Genomic DNA, 23531 nt, shown 5'->3' with positions numbered 1-23531 from the left:
AAAAACTACAAACCAAACCAATAATCAGGAAAACATGCCCCAATCCAATGAACAAACTAAAAACCAGGAAGAGGAGCGAAACATCAAACAAGTAAGTAAAGCTCTCAAAACATATATTAGCGACCATTTTGATGAAGTGAAGAAAGAGATTAAGAATATGAAGAAAACACATGGAGAAAAAACAGAAGAAATTGCAATCATACACAAAAAGATAACGGATATGATGGTGATGAACAGCACAATTCAAGAAATCAAAAATACACTCTCAGCAAATAACAGCAGATTAGAAGAGGCAGAGGAGAGAATTAGTGATATGGAAGACAGTACATCTGAAATCAAACAGATAGTAGAACTGATCAATAAAAAGACAGAAAAAATCCAGCTGGGACTTAGGGACCTGAATGACAGTGCAAAACACACAAGCATACACATTATAGGTATCCCAGAAGGAGAAGAGAAGGGAAAGGAGACAGAAGGAGTGCTGGAGGAAATAATGACTGAAAACTTCCCAAATCTACTGAGGGAGATGGATGTACATGTCCAGGAGCACAACACACCCCAAACAGCATAAATCCCAACAGGCCAACCCCAAGACATATACTTGTCAAATTACCCAATGCTCAAGACAAAGAGAAAATTCTAAAAGCAGCAAGAGAAAAGAGAACCATCACATACAAAGGAGACTCCATAAGATTAAGTGCTGATTTCTCATCTGAAACAATGGAGGCAAGAAGGCAGCGGTATGACAGAGTCAAGGTATTAAAAGAAAAACATTTCCAACCAAGAATACTCTATCCAGCTAAGCTAGCATTCAAAAATGATGGAGAGTTCAAAATATTCACACATAAACAGAAACTAAGAGAATATGCCAACAAGAATCCTGCCCTTGAAGAAATACTAAAGGGAGTTCTGCAGGAAGAAAGAAAGAAACAGGAAAGGCAGAGTTGGAGGAGAGTGTAAGAGCAACTAAAAAGACAAAAAGAGAAGAAAAAAACAAAATATGACAAACACAAGTCCAAAGAAAATATGACTAATATAAGTAATTCCTTGAAAGTAATAACAGTGAATGTCAATGGATTAAACTCACCTGTCAAAAGACTCAGACTGGAAGACTGGATAAGGAAATATGACCCATCTATATGCTGTCTACAAGAAACACATCTTAGACCCAGGGATTCAAGGAGGTTGAAAGTGAATAGCTGGAAAACAATCTTACAGGCAAACAATAACCAAATGGGACAGGAGTAGCTATATTAATATCAGAAAAAATAGACTTTAAATGCAAAACTGTTGTGAGAGACAAAGATGGACTCTATATATTAGTGAAAGGGATAATCTTTCAAGAAGAATGAACAATCATAAACATTTATGCTCCTAACAAGGGCGCCTCCAAATACGTGAGGCAAACACTGGAAAAACTAAGTGAAAGAATAGATGCCTTTACAATTATAGTGGGGGACTTTAATACACCACTATCAACTTTTGACAGAACATCTCAAAAGAGAATCAATAAAGAAACAAAAACTTTGAACTGTATATTAGAGGAGCTGGACCTAATAGACGTATACAGAACATCACACCCAAATACAGCAGGATATACATTTTTCTTAAGTGCACATGGATCATTCTCCAAGATAGACCATATGCTAGGCCACAAAGAAAGTCTCAATGAATTCAGAAAGGTGGAAATCTTAAAAATAATTTCTCTGACCACAGTGGAGTGAAGCTGGAAATCTGCAAGGGCCAGAGGCCCATATTTTGCACCAAGATATGGAAATTAAACAACACACTCTTAGAAAAAAGTGGGTCAAGGAGGAAGTCTCAAAAGAAATTAATAACTATCTTGAAACTAATGAAAATGATAACATACCAAAACTTATGGGATGCAGCAAAAGCAGTACTGAGAGGGAAATTCATAGCCATAAATTCATACATCAAAAAAGAAGAGCTAAAATTGAAGAATTAACTGCACACTTGGAGGAATTAGTTAGAAAACAACAAACTAACCCCAAAGGAAGAAGAAAGAAAGAAATAACAAAGATAAGAGCAGAACTAAATGAAATAGAAAATAAGAAAGCACTTGACAGATAAACAAAACCAAGAGCTGGTTCTTTGAGATGATCAATAAAATTGACAAACTGTTAGCTAGACTAACAAAGAAAAAGAGAGAGAAGATGCAAATACACAAAATAAGAAATGAGAAGAGATATCATCACTGACCCCCCAGAAATAAAGACTATTATAAGAGGATACTTTGAAAAACTATATTCCAACAAGGAGGACAATTTAGAGGAAATGGACAAATTCCTAGAAACACATAAGCAGCCTATATTGATGAAAGAAGAAATTGACGAGCTCAACAAACCAACCACAAGTAAAGAGATAGAATCAGTCATTAAAAAACCCCCAAAAAAGAAGAGCCCTGGGCCAGACGGCTTCACAGGCGAATTCTACAAAACATTCCGAAAAGAACTAATGCCAATCTTGCTGAAACTCTTCAAAAAAATTGAAACAGAAGGAACATTGTGTAACTCTTTCTATGATGCCAACATTACCCTAGTACCAAAGCCAAATAAAGACACCACAAGAAAGGAAAATTACAGACCAGTTTCTCTAATGAACCTAGACACAAAAATCCTCAACAAAATACTTGATAATCATATTCAACAACACAATAAATGAATTATACACCATGACCAAGTGGGATTCATTCTGGGTATGCAAGGATGATTCAACATAAGAAAATCAATCAATGTAATACACCATATAAACAGACTGAAGGGAAAAAAATCACATGATCATATATATAGATGCAGAAAAAGCATTTAACAAAATACAGCACCCTTTCTTGATAAAAACACTACAAATCAGAATACAAGGAAATTTTCTGAACATGATAAAGGGTATATATAAAAAACCCACAGCCAACGTCATTTACAATGGTGAAATCCTAAAATCTTTCCCTCTAAGATCAGGAACAAGACAAGGATGCCCGCTATCACCCCTTCTATTTAACACTGTCTTAGAAGTACTTGCTCGAGCACTGAGGCAAGAACCAGATATAAAAGGCACCCAAATTGGAAAGGAAGAAGTCAAAATTTCATTATTTGCTGATGACATGATCCTATACATAGAAAACCCTTAGAAGTCTACAAGGAAGCTTGTAGAACTCATAAATGAGTTCAGTTAAGTTGCAGGTTATAAGATCAACGCAGAAAAGTCAGTAGCATTTCTGTACACCAATAATGAGCAATCTCAGGAGGAAATCAAGAAACAAATACCATTTACAATAGTAAATAAAAAATCAAATACCTAGGAATAAATTTAACTAAAGATGTAAAAAACTTATACACAGAGAACTACACAACACAGTTCAAGGAAATCAAAGAAGACCTAAATAAATGGAAGAATATTTCCTGTTCATGGATAGGAAGACTAAATATTATTAAGATGTCTATCCTACCAAAACTGATCTGTGCATTCAATGCAATCCCAAGAAAAATCAACACAGTTGGGAAGTGGCCATGGCCCAATGGATAGGGCATCCGCCGACCACATGGGAGGTCCATGGTTCAAACCCAGGGCTTCCCTGACCAGTGTGGAGCTGGCCCATGGGCAGTGCTGATGCACACAAGTGGTGCCGAGCCACCAAGGGGTGTCCCCATGTAGCAGAGCCCCATGGGCAAGGAGTGTGCCCCGTAAGGACAGCCACCCAGTGCGAAAGTACAGCATGTAAGGACAGCCACCCAGTGCGAAAGTACAGCATGCTCAAGAATGGCGCCACACACATGGAGAGCTGACACAACAAGAAGATTCATCAAAAAGAAACACAGAGTCCCAGTGCCGCTGATAAGGATAGAAGTGGTCACAGAAGAACACACACAGGGCAGACAACTGGGGGGTGGGGGGGGGGGCAAGGGGAGAGAACTAAATAAAAAATAAATCTTAAAAAAAAAAATCAACAGCGTTCTTTAATGAGCTAGAAAAGCTAGCCATGAAATTCATTTGGAAAGGAAAGAGGCCTCAAATAGCCAAAGACATATTGAAAAAGAAAAATGAAATTGGAGAATCACACTACCTGACTTCAAAACATACTACAAATCTACAGTAGTGAAAGCAGCATGGTATTGGCACAAGGAGAGACACACTGATCAATGGAACCGAATTGAGAGTTCTGATATAGATCCTCATATACACAGTCATATAATATTCGATAAGGTCACCAAATGCTCTCAACTGGGAGAGAATGGCCTCTTCAACAAATGGTGCCTGGAGAACTGGATATCCATATGTAAAAGAATGAAAGAGGATTGCCAACTCACACCTTATACAAAAATCAACTCAAGATGGATCAAAGACCTAAATATAAGAGCCAAGACCATAAAGACTTTGGAAAGCAATGAAGGAAACCATCTGCAGGACCTTGAAATAGGAAATGGCTTCATGATTTTCACACCCAAAGCACAAGCAACAAAAGAACAAATAGATAAATGGGACATCCTCAAAATTAAAGCCTTCTGCACCTCAAAGAAGTTTGTCAAGGAAGTGAAAAGAGAGTCTATACAATGTGAGAAAATATTTGGTAACCATATATCTGATAGAAGACTTATATCCTGCATATATAAAGAACTCCTATATCTTGAAAATAAAAAGACAGACAACCCATTTTAAAAATGGGAAAAGATTTAAACAGACACTTCTCCAAAGAAGAAATACAAATGGCTAAAAAGCACATGAAAAAATGCTCCAAATCTCTAGCTATTAGGGAAATGCAAATCAAAGCTACAATGAGAAACCATCTTACTCCCATAAGATTGGCAGCTATGAAAAAAAACAGAAGACTACAAATGCTGGAGAGGATGTGGAGGAATGGGAACACTCATCCACTGCTGGTGGCAATGCAGAAGGATCCAGCCATTCTGGAGGACAGTTTGGAGGTTTCTCAAAAAACTAGCTATAGATTTGCCATATAACCCAGCAATTCCACTGCTGGGTATATACCCAACAGAACTGAAAACAAGGACACAAACCGATATATGCACATCAGCGTTCATAGCAGCACTATTCACTACTGCCAAAAGTTGGAATCAACCCAAATGCCCATCAACAGATGAATGGATAAATAAAATGTGGTATCTACATACAATGGAATACTACTCAGCTTTAAGAATGAATACACTAGAAACACATGTGATAAAATGGATGAATCTTGAGAACCTTATGTTGAATGAAGCAACCCAGGCACTGAAGGACAAATACTTCATGACCTCAATGATAAAAAATAAGTAAACCAAGCTGTCTCAGAGAGCTAGAGACCAGATGATAGGCTTAAAGGAAGTTGGGGGATAGAGGAAGGTTGTGAGCTGACACCTACCTGGGTGAAATCTATGATAAGCTGAAGGTTAAGTATTTGTACAGGGAAGGGATAAAATGGGGGCATAGGGATATCTTTGGGTGGGGCTTTGCAGGCTTGAGGGGGGCTAGGGATGGGAGGATGGTCCAAGCAATTGGAGGGAGCGTGAGGGAACATATGAACATAGGAGATTGTCAGGTATGTGGTTGAGAGTATAATATTGAGAAAACTTTTTCAAAAATATAATAAGGAAGGTTACCTGTTTAAGATGCTTAAAGGGGAGAATCTGACACAAGACAGGCTTCTAGGGAGTGTGTGAGGGCTCATTTTGTCATAGTGGGTTATATCATTGGATGGAGACTAATACAATGAAAGTGAAGGTATACCCACATCCTGGGGATGACTGAAGTTCTCAAATAGAGGGAATTGTATCTCTCGAGAGAAATGGTGGCTTCCAATGCATGAGGGTAGTCGAGCATGTCAAGCCCTCAACATTGTTGCAAGTATCTCTGAACATGGCCCTTCAAGCAATGAAGATTGATTGTCACTGTGGGCCCTGAGGGGAGGGGGAAAGAGGTATTGAATAGATGGCATCAGTGTAACTGTGGGGCAATGGAAGTGTTCCACAAGATTACGCAAGAATGGATATACGACGTTAAATTACACCAAAAATGTATAGAGGCCTATAAGCTAAAATGTAAGTCATAATATAAAACCTAAGATAACTAAAAATTTAGAAAACTGTATAGTCTAAAATATAAACCATAATGTAAACCCAAGTGTAACCTTGTTGGAAAGCCATTGTCTCAATATCTGTACATCAGTTGCAGTAAATATAGTATGAACATGTTAAAAGATTATTGTTGGGGGAAGGGATAAAATGTCTGATATTGGATATGTGGGAGTACCATATATTGTATATATGAATTACTGTGATCTAAAACTTTTGTGAAGACAAGCTTAATAATTAGAAGAAAAAAAAAGAAAAAGAAAGGATGTAGACACTGAGGAAGAGATGGAAGAAGTTGCCTTGCCAATTTGCATACAGGGCAACCCTTATTGCAGTGATGGAAGGCAAAACATCAAAAACCAAGCTTTTTCATTTTTTAATTTTTTGATACCCCAATTTATTTTTACTTAAATTTTTCTAAATTAGTATGTATTCTATATCTAACCTTTAAACCCATCACTATATTCCATTTTACTATTAATGGAACCTGGCAATATATTAGGCTTCATTTTTGAAGATGTTTTGGACCACAGAGAGTTACAATAATGGCAGGGGAGGAATACTGGTGTGGGGTGTTATTGATAGGGGGCACATGGTTGGGAGGGAGTTCTCCAGGGCATGTATACAGGGTACATAAAAATGGGTATTTTCATAGTGATTACAGTTAAAAACGACAACTGAGGGGGTGCTGAGTTCCTAGCCAGGGGAGCTCTATCACATTCCCTAATGGAACAGCAACAATCCCCCAAGTGCAATGGCTAAGACCAGTAAAGAAGGATGGTCTAACAATGAGCCCTTGATACTAATGACTATGCTTGTGAGCCTGTGCACCTGAAATAAGAACTAGGCCTAGAGCTGCACAGTGCCTAAGAGTTACCTCCTGAGAGCCTCCATGTTGCTCAAATGTGGCCAGTTTCGAAGCCAAACTCAGCATGTAAATGCACTACCGTCCCCCCAGCATGGGACATGACTCCCAGTGATGAGCCTCCCTGGTGCCCAGGCATTACTACCAAGTACCAGCTGATGATGTAACTAGAAAATGACCTTGAATGAAAGGGTCAACTCAGACCAGAATATCTCAGCCTACATATAATATCAGGAGTTAAAAATGCTTTTTGACCTTGAATAAAAGGGGGAAATGGAAAGGAAAATTAGTTTATATGGCTGAGTCTCCAAAAAAGAGCTGGGAGGTCATCAGAGGGGTCACTGTTAGGCACACATCAGCAGAGTCCCAGAGACAGCTAAAGTAGATACAACCCCAGGTACTGGTTCTTTTGAGGGCTACAGAGACCCACAGGTTCTATGATCATGGCAGATGGAGTTCTGTGCCATGTCAGTTGGCCCTACTTTGGAGTTTGTGTTCCTGCGTGTGATGGAGCTGGACTCAGATGTGATCTTTGTTCACAATCCTCGCCTGTTACTTTTACCAGACGTGGTTGGCGCTGGGGTTTAATGTATACTCAGGGGACCTGAATCTTTGGACTGTCCATGTGATAGCCAGACCCTGAGCCTCAACAGACTTGCAACTCGTACCCTTTGGTTTATTGAACTTACCCCAGCCAGCTAACATGGATGCGAAGAAGATCAACCACCACACCAGGGAGCCAAGAGTGCCTACAACTGCAAGCAGGAGAATTGCATCCATCATCCAAGTGGAATCTAAGCACCCTCTCAATATAGAGATGGAGTGGACATAACCATCCCAGGGTCCACAGAATGGAGGAATAGAATATGGATTAGAGTGGATTTATGGATATCCTATTCTGGAACTCTTGTGATTAGTAATGGAAGTAAATGTAGCATTGATGTGGAGAAAGTGGCCACAGTAGCTGCTGAGGGTAGGGAGTGGGAAGAAGAGATGTGATGTAGGGGCATTTTCAGGACTTGGAGTTGTCCTGGGTGGTGCTGCAGGGACAGTTACTGGACATTGTATGTCCTCCCATGGCCCACTGGGTGGACTGGGGGAGAGTGTAAACTATAATGTGGACCATTGACCATGTGGTGCAGCTGTGCTCAGAGATGTATTCACCAAGTGCCATGAATGTCCCATGATGATGGAGGTGGTTGTTATGGGAGGAGTGGGGTGAGGGGGGTGGGGGGTATATGGGGACCTCATATATTTTTAATGTAACATTAAAAAAAAAATAAAGACAAAACAACAGCAACAACAAAAAAACACACCAGCAAACAGAATAACCAACTCAGGGGTGCCAATGTGGCTCAGTGGTTGAGCGCTGGCTTCCCACATACGAGGTCCAAGTTTCAAGAAAGTGAGAGAAAAAAAAGGCCTAGAAACATAGGGAACTTCCTTATATGAAAGATTTAACCATAAATGAAGACTGATAAAAATACTTATTATTCAAGACACCTGTAAGAGAGTGAAAAGACAAGTCACAGAATGGGGAAAGAATATTAGCAAAGATTTTGTAGAAAAACCAAAGACTAGTAGAAATATTGACCAAAAATATGTAGAGGCAATTCATGAAAGAGTAACTCATACTGGACATTAAACATGAAAAATAAAGTTCAATCTCCCTAGTAATTAGCGAGATACAAACTAAAATGATACACATCACGCCATTTTACACCCATCAGAATAACCAGAATGATTTTAAGATTTTCCCAACCATCCACACAAAAGATGAATATATTGTAAAGTTAACTCGTCACATGGACACCCCCTTTCTGACGAAAGACTTAAAACTTAGCCGTAGACAATTTTGCAGCATGTATAAAAAGCAGACTTATTAATACAGATTCTCATGAGCATTTACTATGGCTGTAAATAGGGCATTTTTCAAAATTTAATAAAACCTTTTAAAAAATAAACTTTAAATAAAGTTATTTCATTGTTCAAAAAAAAGAGAGACAGCCATAGAAATACACTAAGAAGTGTTTGAAGAATGAATATTTTCCAAAGAAAGGGATGTCAGAAAATAAAAGCCAGAAAGTAATAATTTTCAAAAATCCGAAATGTTCCAAGGTGTAAAGCTCATGAGTAATTTAATTCCTGAATATATTTTCAGTTTAGAATAAGATTTTTCAAACTTGGCACTAATGACATTCTGAGCCAGATAATTCTTTGCTGTGGGTAACTGTCAGGTGCTTTGCAGGCTGTTTAGCACAATCCCTGGCCTCTACCCACTGAAGGCCAGTAGCACTCCCCCGTCCCTGCCCCTACTGTGGCAACAAAATTGACAGACATTCCAAAATGTTCTCTGGGGGGCAAAATCATCCCTGGTCGGGAATCACTGCTTTAAGAGTCATACACTGTACTTTAGTGTAAACAGTATACATTTTTATATACATATTACTATATATAAAGCTAGCTATGTTGTACTTTATGCACAAAGTAAGGTAATTTCGGGGATAATTTTCACAATATAATATTTCCACCTTATTGTAACAGTCTTTGCACCTAAAATTTGTGAAAATACTGAATCACTATATTTATGCAAAATTCATTTTATCAGAAATCAGAGAAGCTGAAACTCTGAAGAGGTTTAAATTTATTAAAAACTATGATGAATACGTGGAATGCAAACTTCATATTTAGGATATCAGTATGTTTGTATTTGCCACATAACAGTGTAGGTCTTTTTAAACTTGAGAAATGTCAATTTGACCACTTTCTAAATCAAAACAAAGAATGTTCATTTGCCTTTTTGTCACAGTTTAATTCAATAAAACCTCCAGTATATTTAGACTGAAGTGTGCAGCGTGTATCAGGCTGGCTCTGTGTTGCAGGCTTCCCGGGTCACCCTGCACAGTGAGCTGCCTGTCTTCCCCACACCGTGAGCTCTATCTCCTAAGGGCCAGCAATATGCCTGGAACACGGAACACCCAACTACTTGAATAAAACGAATGAGTCTTAGCACACATATTATTTTGGAATTATTTATTCAAAAAATATTTTACAATGGTTTTAGGTAATAGTATAAACAATTACATTCAATAGTACTAAAATAAATCTATATAACATATACAATTTCATTAAGGTGCAATTAAAATACTTGAAATGGCGTGTATATTTATATTTTAAAAGCTAAATTTTTAAAAGCTTTCTACTTTTTAAAAGTCTAGTCTATTTTAATCCTTAAGATATCTAATGTTTCTTCTTTGTTCTGTATTTTCTTTAGACCATATTTAAAGTCTTAGCATTTCTAAGTGCATATATTTTATATCTATGCTATAATGACTATGGATTTATGTACCTGCTAATTAAAAGTATCTGAGCTTGGATTCAAAATATACCCCCTTGAAAACAAATTCACACCTCAAGTGGCCTAGAAATATAATCATATATCCCTCATTCTTTCTTCACCTTCCCCACCCAGTCATTCCCCTAGTCCTCCCCAACCCCCAAGGCACAGATTAGTAATTTGATAGAAAACTCCTCCTAAAGTGGAAGTGTCATTAAAAAAAGTGTTCCTGGAATTTGTATGGATGAAAAAGGTTTCAAGAGGATATACTTTTTAAAGTAAATGGATCCCAAAGATAAAGGTTTTATGAAAACAGAAGAGTACTGGATACTTCTTGGGTGTCTGTTATACCTACTAGCCAAACTGAAAGTACTGTACTCCTTTTATGGTCAAAATACAAGCAACTACTTCTGGATGGTGTGGTAGATACAAAAAGTATATATGGTGGGTGGTCTATTATCTTTTCAAGTTAGAGATTATCCATATTAAACTTGTATTTGGACTATTTACTCTCTAGTCCTTGAGCAAGTTACCTTATTTCTCTAAACTTCAATTTCTCCAACTATATATTATCTAGTAATTATGGGAATAATATCACTTATAAGGATTAGAGATGCTGCTTATCATGTATGTCAGGTACTCAGCATACGAATTTACAGATACTAACAGGATTAGACCTTTAAGAAATTCATTTAATAGGGTTTTAGATAAACCATAAAATAAAGATGTTGAAAATGATTAGTGATATAAAAGAAGAAATTGATCTTTAAAAAAAAAAAGCCAATATCATGAAACAAATAGGCAAATTGAAGTATGATACACAGCTAGAAATGAAAAGTAATTTTTGAAAGAAGAAACCCAATGAATAGGTCAAAAAGGATATTATATACAGATCAAGAGAGAATTCACAAAATAGAAGACAGACATGAAAAAAAAAAAGGAAACAGAAGGGTTAAACGATAAAGAAGATAGAATGAGAAGGCCCAATATACTTAAAAAAAAAAAAAAAAAAAAAAAGAACAGTAACCACACTATCCATGTCTTTGGAAGTTGTTCTCCACAACATCGTAACTTCATTATTTAGTAGCCCTGGGTGATTCTGCTACTGAAAATCCCAAGACATTTCTGAAACACTACTGTTTTCAAATTTTTTACTTATTTTTAATATAGGTGAGCTTTACCATGATATAAACTAGACAGTTAAAACTTAAAAATTCCCTTTTACATATCAATATCAAAGAATTCATCATTCACATATAATATGTGAGGAGTAAGTTGTAATTAAAAATCATCTCGAAACAGTGTAGTTATTTGTTCTAATAAATACTAAACAAAAAACTGTCACTGATATGACTGCACTCCTATTGGCTTCCACTGTTTTCAGCTAATGCATAAGTCATTGATTCTACTGAACATGATACAAATATGTACTGAGAAGAAGAAATATAAAAGTTTATCCTAGAAATAGAGCATGAATGATAATTATTTCTAGAACTATGACAGGGAAAATGTTCCTTGAGACTATCAAAGCATCTTTGATGGTAACTGAATCAGATTTTCAAATAAGCATTAAAAAATATATACAATAGTTTGCTTACTTAAATATTAATACCTATTTGAAGTATGTGGATGGGTTAAAAAAAAAATTAAAAAGCTGATTTCTAAGAGACTCAATTCCAGGGTACTTTATATGCTAAAGATCACACCCAAGCTTTCCATCCTGGGAAAAGGCGACTGAGGTTTTTGGGGTCCATGGCCTGCTGTATGAGCAAATTCACCTGTCCACCCACACTGAGCACAGTTCCTTCTTCCACTCCTTTCAGTTTCTCTTGTAGTCTCATTAATACACGTTCAGCTACTTTATTGAAACTCTGGTCAGTATCACTAATGACAAAAACACAAAGGTGGAAGAGTTTAATGAGACTTGGGAATAAGAAAATCTGAATAACTGACAATAGGCCCTTCCTAAAATACTGCTGCTCACCTGAGATTTCGTTTGCATTCTTGGTCATCTGCATTCGGAGTGGCGTGGAGCTCAGTTTCATCTTCTGGCCTCTGCTGTAAATACAAGGCTTTCAAAGGATTCATGGTCCAGTCAAAGAGAGGATCATACAAGAGGACCTAAATAAAGACAGCAGATGTATTAGAAGAACAATGTGCACTTTGAAAATGTATTTAGAGATAATAGAACCAGCAGGCCAAACACATGGCAATTGATTTAGAGTAGCAGGTGGGGCCACACAGCACATGCCTCATGTTTCCTTGTAGGGGAAACTATAGCACCTAATGCTCTGGCTTCTTACTCCATCCTTAATCATTCTTCCTCCATGGTTGAGGGGTGACATCCCTTGACCCACGTTACCTGACTGGATGAAGCCAGTCTATTAAAAGGAGGTATGCACTAGTCACTTCCTTTTCTTCTCTTTCCTCCTGACCAGTATGACCCTGGGTAAGGACATCTGCTTTGCAGGTCCCAATTCTCCCTCAGGTGGGCTGTCTCAAAGTGTAGATTAGGTTGTGGGAGTTGGCGAGAACTCATTCCTAAATTACATTCTCCAACAGTTCTATCAGCAATAAAGCTGATGTTTTGATCTCCATCCTATTCCTGTGGCTCTCTTTTTTTCTCAATTGGTTCCAAACTTGGGAGGAGATAAAAGAGGTTTATTATTTATTCAATAATTTATTGAAACCTTCTCAAAATCCTGAGATCTGGTGCTGTGGCTGGGATTCTGAGATATACATAAGCAGAATTTGGATACCAAAATAACTGGCATAGCCAGATCAAGTAGCTTTAGGTCTTAAATTTTAGTGAGATCATGTGGGATTTTTTTGACCTTAGCAATTCTGAACAACTGTCTCTCATGCACAAAATTAAAAACAAAAACAAAAACTTATAGACCTTAGCAAACACTTAGCTTACAGGTCTTAGTATAAGTGAAGACTCAATTACAGGGAAGAGTGATTCTCCAGGATATTCCAGCATTACAAGAGTACAACACTGCTTTGCTGCTGCCTTTATTTTGATTCTCAGAAGGTCTGCAGGCTGGGACTACAAAATGTGTTTTAGCATTACATTACTATTTTTAAATTCTAGGCCATCTGCTAAATCAGCAGTATTAACATCTGGTTGTCATTTTAAAATGCCTTTTTAAGCATTCTCCAGGGCCATTAAAAACTGAAGGACTAAACTTGTATATATGTGGCTTGTTCATAAGGTCAAGGGTTCCTATATGACCTCAAGTTGGGCACTGTCATGAGATCCAAAGAGTTTCACCCACAAAAGGGAGGTATAATTTATTAACATAGGACTCTATTACAAAGAGACTATAAGATTTTCTTGGGTGAAGTAGAGAAACAACACAAATTATTTCAAACCCTAGGGCTTCTGTCAGGAATCAAGGAGGACCTAGAGTAGTTTGAAAAAAAGCTTTAGTCTTAAATCCAGTTTGATTAAGCTAGAGCAGGGTTTCTTGACACTTTTGACATTTTGCAGTTGGATACTTCTTTGTTGGGGGGGCAACTGTCCCGTGTACTGTAAAATGTTGAGCAGCACACTTGCCTCTACCCACTAGATGCCAGTAGTGCCCTTGACCCCAACTGTGACACCAAAAATGTCTCGAGATTGCCTTAGTAGATGGATGAGATCTTGGAGGATAGGATGGCCCATTATGAAGAGGAAAATGAGATCTTGAAGGCCAGGAGAGACAAATGCAATGGGAGGGAAAGGATGATTCACCCAAATCATGATCTTCTTAAAGAGAGATTTAGGAAAGAGGGAGATGTTTTCATTGTTATTATATCAGAAAGAGTGACTGTGGTGCACTGAAATCTAACAAAGAAAAAGAAATGAAGACAAGAGACAAGTCTGGAATGACATCCTGGAGGACTGGGACCTAGGATACTACTGAGAAGGACTGTCTTAAAGCTGAAGACAAAAAGACCATAGTAAGTTAAGTGAGAAACTACTCTTGAAGACTGGGCCAACCAGACCAAGTGATTTCAGGAAATAAGTACAGATTTTTCTGAGGGAAGATAAGGTAGATTAGTGTTTAAAATACACAGAACATTAGATGGTGAGTTTATTAAGTGACACAATTATTGTACGTGAAAATACAAGTCACTTCTCTGCTCAAAACCCTCCAATAGGCTTTAGCTTTCATCTCAGAGTAGAATCTAATATCCTTTCAGTGGAATAGGAACCCCTCTGTGGTCTGGTAACTGTTACTTCTCTAAGTTGATCTCCTATTGTTCTTTAAAGAATGAGGCTCATAAGCAATTTGGCATTGGATTAATAGAACTTCTGAGGACCTGAAAGAATTACCTTATTCCAGCACTGGAGTTTTAACTCAGGATACAGCTACTGAAGGAATCTGCAAATCTACCCAGACATTTAAAAAACAAAAACAAAAACAAAACCCTCCTAAGATTAACCAGAATAAAATACTGGGGAACATATTAAACCTCTTTGTACCTTAAATTTGAAAACTTTGGGCTATTTGTTTTATATGTAAAAGGGCAAGATATTTGATTTTGGACTTTAATTTCTACAATATTGAGACATCCATGTTATCATTTATTCTTACTGCAGAACTACTGGCAAATTATAATGAATGACAACATGTCTGAATATCATTTGAAATGGGAAATAGAAAAAGGAATGAATTTTCAGCCTTGGGAATAGCACAGCCTTGCATTTCATTTTATCAGTGTACTATCTGGACCCACTTGAGAGCTTTCTTGTAGCAAAATCCACATTGCAACCAGTAGTCCAAAGAAGATCTGTAAAGAGGAATTATAATGGTGGACAAAGGACTACCCTTATAGACTGTTCATTTAATCCCCCAGGGGTACAGCCTCACTCTTGTTGACCAGAGGCTTAATGGTTAATGACAATAAAGGAAGACAGTGCTTAGATTTATTTGAATAACAACCTTGGCTGCATGGTAAGAAGAGCTTTTTAAAATAACAAATGTTCAGCCCTATCTCTAGAAGTATGGTTTGAATTTGGTCATCATCACTATTTTTATACTTTTCAAAAGCAGAGCAGGTGATTCTAATGTGCTGCCACGTCTAGAACCATTGGGCTTAAGGACTGGAAAGCTGGAGAATGTAAGGAAGGAATGCCTATGCTCTCCTTCCCACGTGGCCTTGTGGAGGAGATACTTCTGATCTCTTGCACATCCTTACTAAGCTGGTGACTACCACTGTAGGTATACACTTCTTGCTTGGGGAGAGTTAATGTCATAACAACTGGAAATCTGTTTGGCTTTCTTTCCTGGACCAACAGGAGACAGAGATCCTGATGTGGTTTGTCTGCTCCGCAGGCCCAATTCCCCACTCTGGTGGACTGTCCCAAGGCCAGAGCAGCAGAGAGATGCTGAAGGAGCTCAAGAGCATGCCCGTTCCCCTCTCCCTACCCAAGCCATGTTCCTCCAATAACAATACTGACATTTTGATCTCCATCTAACTAATTGGTTCTGAATCTGGGCAGGGAAAAAGGAGAAATAATTTACTGATTTCTTAAACCTCAATGGAAACCATTCTGAAAACAATGACACCATAAGGAATATCTAAGTCAAAGTGCTGATTTCCGAATTAAAGACTAGAGATTGTTTATAATGCTGTACCATTCTGAGAAACTTGAGGGGACTTACTGATGTATGAAAATGCTTGGTGTTATACTCTCTTCTTAGTGTTAGGCTCTCTTCTGCTGCTTAGCATCATTCCACCGTATTAAAATGAAACAATTATCATATCAGGGAATTCCCAAAAAGAGACACGGTCTACCAATAGAGAAATTAAATTTTCCTTTAATATGCATTTACCTCTACAATGGTTAAAAGGGTTTCCTGCGAGTTTCTCATAACCTCCATCGTTTTCTCACAGCATCTAGAGATAAACATATTATAAATAAGGATTTTGTTACATACCAATGTTTTCAACATATCTTTATTTAAATATACTCGTCTAGTATACTGAGGCTATTCTTGCTACTTCCAAATTTATATCTCAAAGAGTACAGAGCTAAGCAGAGTCACCTTTCAAAAGACACTTAAATTTTTCATAAGCTTAGCATTTATGAGGATAACACAATACTGCCATGAGACATTTCTTCCAGCATCAAGTACTATTGTAATTATTAGCTGGATTCTGCCCCAATAAAAGTTGAGTGCATAGATCTAAGTTGAGAAAACTACAGAGACATACAAAGCTCTTCTGGCAGGAACTCAAAGCAGAATATAGGCTCCTTTAATATAAAAATGTAGCTGGTTTTATATCCCCAAGAATGGGCATCCCAATACTAATTCTGGTTGGTAAAAAGAAAATTAGCTAAATACGAGGTGGTAAAGGTAAAGTGGGGCTGCTGCCATGGGAGATTAGGAATGAGAGCAGGTACGCTATCCTGGGTCCCAGGAGGCTTGCAGAAAGGGGATTCTATTACTGCTTTTTCCCAGGATCTTTTCCTTGGTACAGTAAAGCACTAGGATGTAATTCTAGCATCGAAACCTATCACATATAATCCAAAATATAATATTTTTGACACCCCAAACTCTGCCCTCCCTTATCTGACATCACTTACCTTCTGAAGACGCCTTCAACACCAGTAATGCCCATCCCATCCACAATATCTCTGGTGAGTCTAAACGGAACTGTCTCAGGAGTAGGAAGGATCTTCCCCTGCTCAAAAGCAACCCCTGAAGTAAAATACACAGTGAGGTTGGGAGGTTTGACATTTACTATTTGCTTTCTTCCTAACTGGCTTGTGAACTCTGCAAAGGCACTAAATAATGTGTCAGCTACATTCTACTAGCACAGGAGTACAAAGCAGTTTAATTTGTGCTCTGCCTGATTTCCTCATCTGCATGACTGTAAGATCCTCCTTGGTTTAAGAAACATAGCTAGCTACTTTCCTGATGTAATTAGAAAATCTAGATTTTAGGGTGATTTTAAAAAATGAAATAATGGCTGGGAAAATTTAAATGTAAAATATATACATGGGTGTGTTTAAAAAAATTTTTATGCAAACTTTTTATTTTGAGATAATTATAGATTCCCATACATTTGTTAAGAAAGGACAAAGAAAGTTGATTCCATGTACTTTTACCCACTTTCTCCTAATGGTAACAAATTTGCAAAACTATATTACAACCAGGATATTAACATTGATATAGTCAAGATAGAGAACTTTTCTATCATCACAAGGATCCCCTCATGTTGCCCCTTTAGAGCCACAACTACTTCCCTACCATGCCCCTCTTCTTGCCAGTTCTTAACTCCTGGAAACCACCGATCTGTTCTATGTTTCTGTAATTTTGCATTTCAAGTATGTTATATAAATGGAATCATACAATATGGAACCTTTTTGGGATTTGCTTTTTTTCACTCAGCATAATACTCTGGAGAGTCGTCCCAGTTACTGTATCAATACTTCATTTTGGGGAAGCGGATTTGGCCCAGTGGTTAGGGCATCCGCCTACCACATGGGAGGTCCGCAGTTCAAGCCCCGGGCCTCCTTGACCCGTGTGGAGCTGGCCCATGCGCAGTGCTGATGCGCGCAAGGAGTGCTGTGCCACGTAGGGGTGTCCCCACATAGGGGAGCCCCACGAGCAAGGAGTGCACCCCGTAAGGAGAGCCGCCCAGCGTGAAAGAAAGTGCAGTCTGCCCAGAATGGCGCCACACCCACGGAGAGCTGACACAGCAAGATGTCGCAACAAAAAGAAACAGATTCCCATGCCGCTGACAACAAAAGAAGCGGACAAAGAACGCTCAGCGAATGGACACAGAGAGCAGACAACAGGGGGTAGAAATAAATCTTTAAAAAAAACCCAAAACTTCATTTTTATTGCTGAATAGAATTCCAAAGTACAGATATGCACAGTTTCTTTAAACATTCCCCAGGTGAATATTTCCATTTTTGGCAATTACAAATAAAGCTGCCATAAACATCTGTGTACAGAATTTTAAAAATAAAATTTAAATGAGGTATATCATTCATACATGAACAAACATAAATGAGAAAGGTGTAGTAAAATTTGTGAATTTACAAAACAAATATGCATATCATCATACAGGCTCCCATACATCTCCCCACCACCAACACCTTGCATTCTTGTTAACTATTTGTTACAAACTATAAAAGAACATTGTCAAAATATTACTATTAACTATAGCCCACATCTTACATTTTGTGTATTTTTACACCAACACACCCAATTATTAACACCCTGTATTAGTATTAAATATTTGTTATCATTCAGGAGAGAACGTTCTCGTATTTGTCCTGTTAACCACAGACCACTTCCACCTGGATTCCTGTGTTATACAGTCCCATGCTTTGCACAATCCAGTCAGAGGTGTACAAGTTTTTGTGTGAACGTAAGTTTTTATTTCTCTGGGAAAAATGGCCAATAGTACAATTTCTTGGACTGCATGCTAGTTACAGTGAGATTTTAAAGTAACTGCCAAACATATTTCTATAGCGGTGGCCCAGTTTTCATTCTTACCACATCTCCAGAGTCACCACATCCTTGTTATCATTTGACGTTGTCACTAGTTTTTATTTTAGCCATTTTAAAATTTTGTAGTGATAGATGACTGTGGTTTTAATTTGCAGTTCCTAATGGCTAAACGTATGCCACTATCACAAGTTGGTAGGAATATGGTGATGCATGGGAAAAATACAATTAATGTAATCTATGACTAGAATTAACAGCAATATTGTAATATTCTTGCATCAGTATCAAAGAAGGTACTATATCAATGCTAAAGTTCAGTAATAGAGGGGTAAGGGATTTTTTCCTTTGGACTAAGGAACATGTTCAAAAATTTACTAAGGTAATAGCTGCACAAACTCTGTGGTGAAACTGAAAGCCACTGAGTATACACTGTGGATGGACTGTATAACACAGTGAATCATGTTATGGATGATGGACTGTGGTTATCAGTACACATATGAGAGCGTTCACCCATGAACTACAACAAATGTACAATATTAATGCATGGTGTTAGTAACAGGGGGATGTATGGAAAAAACATACCAAATGGAAGCTATAGACCAGTAAGTAGCAATTTTTTGATGTTCTTTCATTATCTGTAACAAATGTTCTGCAACAACGCAAGGTGCTGTTAGAGGGGTGACATATGGGAATTCTGCACCTTATGCATGATTGTTTTATTTATTTATATCTATAACCCCCCCCCCCCATTGTCTGCTCTCTCTGTCCATTCGCTGTGCACTCTTCTGTTGTCTGCTTGTCTTCTCTTTAGGCAACACCGGGAACCGATACTGGGATCTTCCAGAGTGGGAGAGAGGTGCTTAGTCTTTTGTGCCACCTCAGCTCCCTGGTCTACTGTGTCTCTTACTGTCTCTCTGTGTCTCTTTGTTGCGTCATCTTGCTTTACCAGCAATCTGCGTGGACCAGCACTATGTGCAGGCCAGCACTCCTGCGTGGGCCAGCACTTTGCGTGGGCCAGTGTGCCATGTGGGACAGTTTGTCTTCACCAGGAGGCTCCAGGAATCAAACCCTGGACGTTCCATATGGTGGACAGGAGCCCAATCATGTGAGCCACAACTGCTTCCCTAATTCGTTTTTTAAATGACTGTAAACATTATTGTATTAGGGTCCTCTAGGGAAACAGAATCAACAGGAGATATCTGTCAATAGTATGAGATTTTATAGGTCTCTCTCACGTTTCTATGGGGATGCAGAAGTCCAGGTTCCACAGGCAGGCTGCAAACCGGGGACCTGATGAAAGCCCAATGAAGGGGAAGCGGATGTAGCACAAGTGATAGAGCTTCCTCCTACCATACAGGAGGACCCAGGTCCAATCTCTGGGGCCTCCTAGGGAAAAAAGAAGAAAAGCATGCCTGCCTGGCGAGCTAGTGCCCACACTAGTGCCTGTGTGGTGAGTGCAAGTGCCCATGTAGTGAGCCAGTGCCCTCATGAGTGCCCACATGATGAAGCCAGTGCCCACGCAAGTGAGTCATGAAAGATGACGACACATCAAAAGAGAGACAAGGAGAGAGTCAAGGTGAAGCACAGCAGAAACCAGGAACTGAGGTGGCGCAATTGACAGGGAACCTCTCTCCCCATGAGAGGCCTCCAGGATCGAATCCCGGTGAACCCTAGAGGAGAGAAAACAAGAAGAGAAGACAACGCAGACAGCAAAAACAGCAGGAAGGGAGGAGGGGAAGGGGGGAAAATAAATAAATCTTAAAAAAAAAAAAAGTCCAATGAAGGTCCTTGAGTTTCCAGGAGACGGTGGCTGCCCAGAGATGAGCTGGGAAATTCTCTCTGAATGCCGAAATCACTTCCCCTTTTAAGGCATTCAACTGATTGGATAAAGTGTCACTCATTGCTGATGGCAATCTCCCTGATTGATGTAGATGTAATCAGCTATCTATGCAGTAAACTCATTGGTGAATGAAGTCCATAAATGTCCTGTATTACAATTAGGCCAGGGCTCGCTTGACCAAACAACTGGGCACAATTTCCTGGCTGAGCTGACACATTAGCTGACCATCACAAGCATTGTATTTGTTTTTGGTATCTACACGTTCATTGCAAGTATACAGAAATACAATTTAATTTTCTATGCTTATGTCATACACTGTAACCTTGCATAATGTACTTATTAGTTCTAGGAGTTTTTAGGTGGATTCCCTGTTCTTCTACACGATGATCATGTCATCTGCAAATAGGGACTGTTTTATTTGTTCTTTTCTGATCTCTCTTTTACTTCCTTTTCTCCCTTATTGTACAACTTCTATCTCTATGCTGAACATGAGTGGTGAGTGCAGACATCCTTGCCTTGTTTCCAATATTAGGAGGAAAGCATTTTGCCTTTCACTGGTAAGGATAAAGCTAGCTGTTTTCTGTTGTTTTTTTTTTTTTAACAAATCAATTTTATTGATACATATTAATAAAGTGTTAAACCATCCAGGTGTATAATCAATAATATTCAGTATAATCACATAGTTGTGCATTCATCACTTCAGTCAATTTTAGAGTATTTTCATTATTCCAGTAGGAATAATAATAAAAAAGCCAAACAAAACTCATTACCTCTTAATCTCTCTATGCTGCCCCTGCCCAACATAGCTGCTATTCTGTTTCCTTCTCTCTAGTTTTTAAATATTTCTTTTTTACAAGTCTTATGTATGCAAAATCACCCATATTCATATTTTACATGAGGTTTCACTGTTATAAAATCCCATGTTACACTTTTTAGCTTTCCTTCTAGTAATATACATGTCCTCTGACTTTACCTTTCAACCACTGACATACACATATAATAGCTCTGCTAGTCATAAACACCATGATGTATTTCCACCATTTCCATTCATCGCCAAAGATTAACAACCTTTTAACCAATTCTGTACAGATTAACACTCAGCTTTCCATTCTCTAGCTTCCTTCTAGACCTATATTCTAATTATGAATTCCATGAGTTTACATAATATATTTGGTAAATAATAGCACAGTCATACAGTTTTGTCCTTCTGCATCCAGCTTGCTTGACTCAACTTAATGTCCTCCAGGTTCATCCATGTTGTCATATGCTTCACGACTTCATTTGTTCTTATTGCTGCATAATATTCTATTGTGTGTATATACCAGATGTCTGTTCGTGTCTCTGCTGTCAGTTCTTCTGGATATATACCTAGCAATGGTATTGCCGGGTCACATGGCAAGTCTATATTCAACTTCCTTATGAACTTCCAAAGAGTCCTCCAACAGTGGGTGCACCATTCTATATTCCCACCAACAGTGGATAAGTATTCCTATTCTCTCCACATTCTCTTCAACATTTACAGGTTTCCGACTTTTTAACAGTGGCCAATCTGATGGGTGTGAAATGATATCTCATTGTAGTTTTGATTTGCATTTCCCTGCTAGTGATGTTGAACATTTTTTCATGTGTTTCTTGGCCAATTTTATTCTTCTTTGGACAATTATCTTTTCAAGTCTTTTGCCAACTTTTTAAGTTTGTCTTTTTATCATTGACTTGTGTGTCAGTTTTATTATTTATGAATTCCAAAAAGAGATATAGATTATGTTTGTAAACTGGTCTGTTCCTCTGGGTGTGATAATTCTTTGATTGTATTAGATTCAGCTGAGATGTCTGATTAAATTATATTAAGATTAGGGCTTTGATTCAACTACATCATTAGAGTGTGACTCAGCATTGAGTCCCCGCCCCCTTCATGAGCTGATAAAACAGACTCTCACACGGAAGTAGATACAAAGAGAAGAACACAGAGGAAGAGAGACAGCTAATAGACATGGCAGAAGCCCAAGGAAGAGAGATGAGCCTGACAGTTTACAGCTGACCTTGTGAAGAGAACAGAGCAGCTGAGCCCTGAGAGAAACAAGTCCCGGGGAGAGACTAGTCTTATGCCAGCCTCTGGCTGACATCAGAAGCTGGGACCATGGAGCCTTAAGAAGGAGGAAGGCCGAATCCACTCAGACATCACCTACCATCTTCTTCAACATGGGGCAAATGACTTTGGGTAAAAAAGTACTTCTTATGGTACCTTGATTTGGACTCTTCAGGGCCTTGTGACCCCAAATAAATACCCTTTATAAAAGCCAACAGATTTCTGGTACTTTGCATCAGCACCCCTTTGGCTGACAAATACACATTGTATGATTTCTTTATATATCATGGATAATAAATCTTTATTGGATATGTGATTGATAAACATTTTCTCCCATTGAGTTGGCTGCCTTTTCACCCTTTGGACAAAAGTCCTGTGAGGTGCAAAAATGTTTAATTTTGAGGAGGTCCTATTTGTTTATTTTTTCCTTTGTTGCTCATGCTTTGGGTGGAAGGTTTAAGAAACTACTGCCTACTGCGAGATCTTGAAGAAGTTTTCCTACATTTTCTTCTAGGAATTTTATGATTGTCACCTCTACATTTAGGTTCTTGACCCATTTTGAGTTAATTTTTGCATATCCTCTTTCTTTCTTTTGGATATGACTGTTCAGTTCTTCCAGCACCTTTTGCTGAATAGACTGTTCTGGGCCAGGTGGGTGGGCCTAACAGCCTTGTCAAAAATCACTTGACTGTAGATATGAAGGTCTATTTCTGAGTTCTTAATTAAGTTCCATTGGACGATCTATCTTTATGCCAGGACCATGCTGTTTTTACCACTGTAGCTAAGTAACATGCTTTAAAATCAGGAAGTTAGAGTCCTCCAACTTCATTCTTCTATTTAAAGACATTTTTTTTGCTATTTGGT

General features: G+C 38.3%; 1 protein-coding gene across 2 annotated transcripts in view; it reads right to left on the bottom strand.

Moving 5' to 3' along the window:
* Positions 1–9966: 9966 nt before the first annotated feature.
* The window catches only part of ATM (ATM serine/threonine kinase), a 166994-nt gene continuing 153429 nt past the window's right edge, over positions 9967–23531 (bottom strand). For both annotated transcript variants that reach the window (XM_058289104.2, XM_058289103.1), the window contains exons 60-63: positions 16866–16980; positions 16111–16174; positions 12270–12406; positions 9967–12169 (exon numbers count right to left, since the gene is read on the bottom strand). In XM_058289104.2, coding sequence (XP_058145087.1) covers positions 11986–12169; positions 12270–12406; positions 16111–16174; positions 16866–16980 — 500 coding nt within the window. In that variant the 3' untranslated portion in view covers positions 9967–11985. The remainder of the gene's footprint in view (positions 12170–12269; positions 12407–16110; positions 16175–16865; positions 16981–23531) is intronic.

Source organism: Dasypus novemcinctus, chromosome 27 (genome assembly GCF_030445035.2).
Source record: "Dasypus novemcinctus isolate mDasNov1 chromosome 27, mDasNov1.1.hap2, whole genome shotgun sequence".
Lineage (NCBI taxonomy): Eukaryota > Metazoa > Chordata > Mammalia > Cingulata > Dasypodidae > Dasypus > Dasypus novemcinctus.
The sequence above is the reverse complement of the archived record's forward strand: the minus strand, read 5'-3'. Positions and strand labels throughout refer to the sequence as shown.